The sequence below is a fragment of the Eurosta solidaginis genome, chromosome 3 (assembly GCF_040869045.1).
Source record: "Eurosta solidaginis isolate ZX-2024a chromosome 3, ASM4086904v1, whole genome shotgun sequence".
Lineage (NCBI taxonomy): Eukaryota > Metazoa > Arthropoda > Insecta > Diptera > Tephritidae > Eurosta > Eurosta solidaginis.
Window position 1 is genome coordinate 172,676,584 of NC_090321.1, and position 6,515 is coordinate 172,683,098.

General features: G+C 36.3%; 1 protein-coding gene across 9 annotated transcripts in view; it reads left to right on the forward strand.

The window, feature by feature from the left end:
* Window positions 1–2,835, forward strand: part of tn (tripartite motif containing protein thin) — a 194,201-nt gene extending 191,366 nt beyond the window's left edge. For all 9 annotated transcript variants that reach the window (XM_067773885.1, XM_067773890.1, XM_067773892.1 and 6 more), the window contains 3 exons: window positions 483–623; window positions 2,058–2,134; window positions 2,433–2,835. In XM_067773885.1, the coding sequence (XP_067629986.1) occupies window positions 483–623; window positions 2,058–2,134; window positions 2,433–2,646 (432 nt within the window). In that variant the 3' untranslated portion in view covers window positions 2,647–2,835. The remainder of the gene's footprint in view (window positions 1–482; window positions 624–2,057; window positions 2,135–2,432) is intronic.
* Window positions 2,836–6,515: the final 3,680 nt, after the last annotated feature.

Below are 6,515 nucleotides of genomic sequence, written 5' to 3' on the forward strand. Positions count from 1 at the left end.
GTACAATAACACTACTATTGCCCGACAGATAGCGTACTTAATTCAAAACTGACCATCGCGCCCCCATTTGTTGGTGCTTTTATACTCTGTGATTTCCTCGTTGCATCTTCTAGGGGGCTTCCAAAATTTACTTAGTACTGCCATATAATTATAACTACAGATGCACGTGTATAGCTTATCATATGCGCGTGCATTTGTGAGCGACACTTCCACAATTACAATTGCATACTTTTGGGAGCATCTCAGATAAGATACCTGCATGTGTTTGTGCATCTCTTCTCCGCTGCGTGTACGTACATATGTGTAGACATAATGATTGATTCGTTTATGTAGATACATAATGATTGATTTATGGATGTGCATACAAGTCACTCTTAGCATCGGCTTAGAGATGGTAGTACCCCTTAGTGTTGCTAATATTCGTAACAGTATATATGTATGTATATTAAGATAATAATTTTATGCTTGTTCCTTTCTTTCAGGTATTTCAATCAGACGGTACTTTCGTAGGTAAATTTGGCAAGTTTGGCCCATTGGAAGGAGAACTCGAACATCCACATTACATTGCAGTTTCGAATACAAATCGAGTTATTGTATCAGATTCCAATAATCATCGAATTCAGGTAAAGGAAATTGCTTTTAAATTTATATAAATAGTACATTGTAGCGTATTGCACAAAAAAGGTCAAAATGATCCTTTATTGGCACATTTTAATGGTGAGTATTTCAAAAATTAGAAAGTAATTTTTCCGCACCCTGTAAAATCAGATACATCCAATATATAAAATTCTTCTGTCAAGGTTTTAGAGGCTTAACTCCTCCGAAACGGCTGAACCGATTCTCATGAAATTTTGTGAGCATATTCGGTAGGTCTGAGAATCGGCCAACGTCTACCTTTTTTTCGCTACGCGTCTAGGGTCTTGAGATCAAAACGTGGACCCGGGTACAATATGGATATCAAATGAAAGCTGTTGATGAGTGCTACGGTACAGGATAGTTTTCATACAACTGGGAGGCTAGGGTCTCGAGATATAGCCCAAAACGTGGACCCGGGTACCCCTAGAATGTGTTTATACAATATGGATATCAAATGAAAGTTGTTGATGAGTGCTATAGCACAGGATAATTTTCATACAACTGGGAGACTAGGGTTCGAAGATATAGCCCAAAACGTGGACCCGGATACACATAGAATGTATTTTTACATTATGGGTATCAAATTGAAGCTGTAGATGTATGCTTTAGTACAGAGTAAGTTTTACACCGCTGGGTGACTACGGTCTCGAGATATAGGCAAAAACATGGACCCGGATACACCTAGAATGTGTTTTTATATTATGGGTATCAAATTGAAGCTGTTGATGTGTGCTATATACAGAGTAAGTTTTACACCGCTGAGTAACTAGGGTCTCGATATATAGGCGAAAACATGGACCCGGATACCCCTAGAATGTGTGTGTAAAGACATGAATTAATAATACCCATATACCTATTTGCATACGTCCTATTCGATTTGACTGAAATTCGGTATATAAATTTGCCTATATTAGTATTTACGATGCTTTTTTCCGGGAAGTATACCAGAGACGGACTGGGACTGGGATTAGGACTAGGACTGGGACTGAGACTGAGACTCGGAGTGGGACTAGGACTGAGACTCGGAATGGGGCTGAAACAAAATACATACCACCCTCTGGGACTGGTAAAAAGAGATGAAGAAGAAGGAGAAAAACTTAAGAGAAGAGAAAAGAGGGAAGGAGACTGAGAAAGAGATAGAATGAGACGAAGATGGAGATGAAGCGAAAAAGACGGAGGCAGGTGTGAATAAAAGATTAGGAAAAAGTGTAGAGGGGTAAGTCAGAGTTAGACGGAAAAAGCTTATTAAAATGTATGCAGATAGGCCAAATTTAGGCAGACCAACGTCTGCCGGGTCCGCTAGTACATATATATATTAATTTTTCTATGTAGCTTCCCTATTTCATGGTTGATGGTTTTTTTTTTTTGGTTGAGAGTGAAATTCGTTTTTTTTTTAATTCGTGAATTTTATCTGTTTGCAGATTTTCGATGTCAACGGAAAGGTGTTGTCGACAATCGGGTCCGAGGGTTCGGATGACGGACAATTTAAATTTCCACGGTGAGTAAGTTATATTATTTTCAGCACATCGTTCCATAGAGATAAAACAATTTATAACCAAGCTCCACACTTCGAACTTCAGTTAAGCTTAATTTCTTTTTATAGAAATTAAGATGATGATGTTGAATTTGCGCATCTTTCACTTGCTAAAAAAATCTATCCTTCCCCTCCCGCTCTTCCTATGTCCCTCTCTCTCTTTTTAATATTTTATGTAATTCAATGAGTACATATATATATATTTGCTTAGTATATATTGAATGATATTAACTGTACACATTTTTTCTTAAATTTTCTTCAGTGGCGTTGCTGTGGATGATCAAGGTTATATATTCGTCGCCGATGCTGGTAATAATCGCATACAGATTTTCAATCCGGATGGCACTTTCTTGAAGGCATTCGGTTCATGGGGTTCTGGTCGTTCAGAATTCAAAGGACTTGAGGGTGTTGGAATTATGTCCAATGGAAATATTTTGGTATGCGATCGTGAGAATCATCGTGTCCAAGTGTTTTAATTGGCGATAATAGGAAATCTTTCTAAAAGTAAAATATGCAATTAAATCACGCATACATACGTACATATTTAAAACTTTTTCAATGAATTATTCTTTGTTATAGCTTTCAAAAAATTGTGCTTGTTTCGCGTATTCTATAACTACATATTTACGAACTATTTATATTAATAATAATTTTGTTAAAACTTTGTTATTATTTTTTATTTTGTTTTCAAGTCTAGTTTTAACCAGAATATTTATATAGTACATATGTTGATTTTTGAAAATTCGCTTCCGATTATTTTAGAATTTTGCGTTATAAATCTCGCTTAAAGCTAACAATTGACGTCCATTTGAATTTACCTAGTTATGCATACAATTTGTAGTTTGATGATAAAAATTTTAATAAAATTTTAATTTTCTTTTTGATTATAGCAAAAAAATTGTTAGTTAAATGTGTTTTTTTTTTGGCTGCGACCGTACCTACTAGCAGCATCATCATGCATAAGCACTGAAATTTCTAAGTTATTTTAGCTATCTCGTAGCACTAAGTGACAAGCTCAGTAAAGGACTTTTAGTGCTTCCTCTGGTGCCAGCTTCGGGGCTCGACCCGGAAAGCCCCCAAGAACGAGGAGGTGGACCAAACAGTGTGCACTCTACAATTGAAACTAGAAAGAATTAGTTCAAACGTTATCGGCTCTAACAGCAACCGGAAAACATTTTTAGACTCCAAGTGAACTACTGAAGACCGCACTAATTCGCGCTCTCAGAATAGCTGCTGCTAAGGCTTAAATGGTTCTATTAAACTTGTGCTACATATTACCATCTTTCAAACCACCGCAATTGGTCAGGCTGGATGCGGAGGCTAGATATTTTAGAGCCATTAGACCCATCTTGTTCCACATTCGGCAGGATGGCAAGCTTATATTACGATCACCCCTCTCCACATAAAAAAGGCTCTGTTGTATATATATTGTGATCGCTGAAACCACGGCTGCTAAAGAAACAGGATCCGCCGCGGGTAGGTGAGGTTGAAAATTGGGTTGGAGGAGCTAAATATTGCGCTGGCAAGACGTTGGGTCAATTTGGTATTTTAGTAGCCTCTTACGACAGGCATACTTGCCGATGTCATATCCTAAGTCCCCTAACCCGCTGGCGATGGTGGCATACATTCAAAAGATCTTCCGCTGTCCTTAACCTTAAGGCTGCCCAGATATAACCTTTCAGCTAGAACTAACAGTCATAAAGGAGGCTAGTCAATGGCTTTTACCTAAGAGTCTCACGTTCATTCAAATTACCTCCGACAGTCAAGTATATATCAAAATTATTCAGGATAGGAACATTTACTCAAAGGTAGCAATAGATTGCAGACAGTCGCTTAAAGAAGCTTTGCTCTCGCTGTCCCTTACTGGTGGTGTAAGTCCCAGGTCACAGTATTGTACCTGAGAAATGTGTTGCTGATAAGCTAGCCACTAAAGCTACTGTCCCGAAGTGTCCCGACAAACTTGAACTCACACGAGCTACGTTCCTATTAATAAACTATTTCTGAGCGGTACAGTTCTGTCGGTGGAGCTATTTTCTCCTATCAGAAAAACGATTCCATATCGTGCGAGCTCTGAAATTTGCTGTTGGGGAAGAAGGCCTCAGCGGCGGAGGTAAACCGATCAAACACAATCTTCTATAAAAGCTTCCAAACTGATAATATTGATGTTATCAACCCAAATGTTAGATCTGTAAAATCAGTCCTGGTCAAAACCTACTAGCAATGTTTGCTTTATATGTAATCATCCGGTGAAACTTCAATCATCTAGCTTGTTCAATGGGGAATAAATGACATACAACTTGTTTTTCGAAAAATCGGTTGTATGCGGGATATACATATATACCAGTGGTCCGATCTGGTCGGTTTCGGCAAATGATCAATCAGACAGACAGACGGGCATGGCTAAATCAAAATTCAATTTTAAGCACTGACAACCTTGAAAATAAAATAATTTCATCTAAAAAGAGCAAAAGTGCCGGAAAATGAGGTCGTACTGTTCAAAAGCTTAGGCAAAGAGTTGGTAAAGAGCATGATTCCGCTAATTCTGATTGGAATATAGATATGCTCTGCCCAATTCCCACAAAAGATGGCCCGAAAAATGCTTTAACTGCATTAAACAGAACCTCAAATTCTACGAACTGATTGGATTTAACACGGTAGGCAAAGCCCAACGATAAGAGAAGCTAAATCCATCTCCTTTTTGTTGATAAGCGCTCAATGGAGTTTCGTGCATGTTCCATGTATGTCTGAATTTGAGTTCTCTGCAAAGTTAGTGCAGTTAGTTAATTTTTAGGGAAGATGAATCCCAACTTTCGGTAACCATTTCTTCTAATAAAAAAAAATTTTTTTTTGTCAAGTATAAAATAATATTAAATTTTTCCAAAAAAAAAAATAAAAAAAAATAAAAATGTTGAAAACAAAGTTTCCTCCCTTTGGCCTCATTGTGCATCGGGGTAAATAAGAAACTAAGAAAAATAGATACAAATTAAAAATAAAATATCAGTTTGTTTTCATGAATTTCAGCTTATTAGTCCTTTTTATATATTTTTACACCTAATCATCATTTCTGATTTAAGTGATAACGCACTTCATCTCTAGCGCTAATTAAGACATTCACTTAAGCTGAGTACATCACAATGTTCTCAGGTAATCTAAGTAACAATAGACATTTAAGGTGTTCAGAAACATAATCCTAGGACAACGATAACGGGACGTGGGTGGAATGAATGAAATAAAATAAAACAAATTAGATAAAACAAATTGTTTTAGTATTTTGCTTGTGCTTTCTTCGAAGTCATAAAAACGCTCACGATACATAGACAATAGATACGAAGTATGTAGATAAAAATGTATGGTAAGTGAAATAAATTGTATTTTTTTCATATACGGATTAAGTGGATTGTATGTACATATATGTATTCCAACTGTATGAAAATTCATTAGCAACCATTTTTTATTCCTTCATATTAATTAGTTGAAAAAATGCAGAATGTTCATTTCTGAAAATATGCTAATTGGATTACGTATTTGAATATAATTAAACTGGAGTAAATTTCCATGTATTAATATTTCTTTAGATGACCACTACATCAATTTTTCTATATAAAATATAACGCGTGAAATACCTCCGGAAATAATTTAGCACGAGCTTCCCTTCCAATTTGCTCCTTTTAATTTGTCTTACATTTTGAAGGGACTGGTCCTACATGTTTCACGCCGACACAGAACGACAATTGCAAGTCAGATGAATTTTCACTGAGAAACTTTCCATGGCAGAAGCACACTCGAAATCACCACCGAGGGGCGACCCCGCTTAGAAAAAGTTTTCTAATTGAGAAAACTTGTTTTTATGTATTTGATGCTGTCTTGTCCGCGACCAGGATTTTATATAGTATAAAGAAGAATTGAAATTTGAAAATTGAACTTTAAACGTGTCCCGTAAAAACACTTTTTTTATAAACGAATTTTTTTTTTTGACAAACCTTGATACAGGTACTACCAAATGTAGAATTTGCTCTTTTTTTAAATATTAATAGTTTCACTGAAGTTTCACCTGACTGACTGGTATCCCGTAAAAATGGATTATTTTTTGTGATTTTTCGCGCACATTTACAAATATTTAAAGAGCAAAACACAATTGTAATTCAGACATGTACCCCACAATATTAATGCACTTAATAGTGTTTCCGAAAACGTTATGGTTTTTCTTTATAGTTAAGATCTAAAAATGAAAAAAATGTGTACGTTTTTCCCGCAAAACCGTGGAATGCTTCAGTAGCAATTATTGTGAAGAGCGGGTGGAACGTTATAATTTTCGCTGGGTGATTCAAAGCTGTCTCCGTGTAAG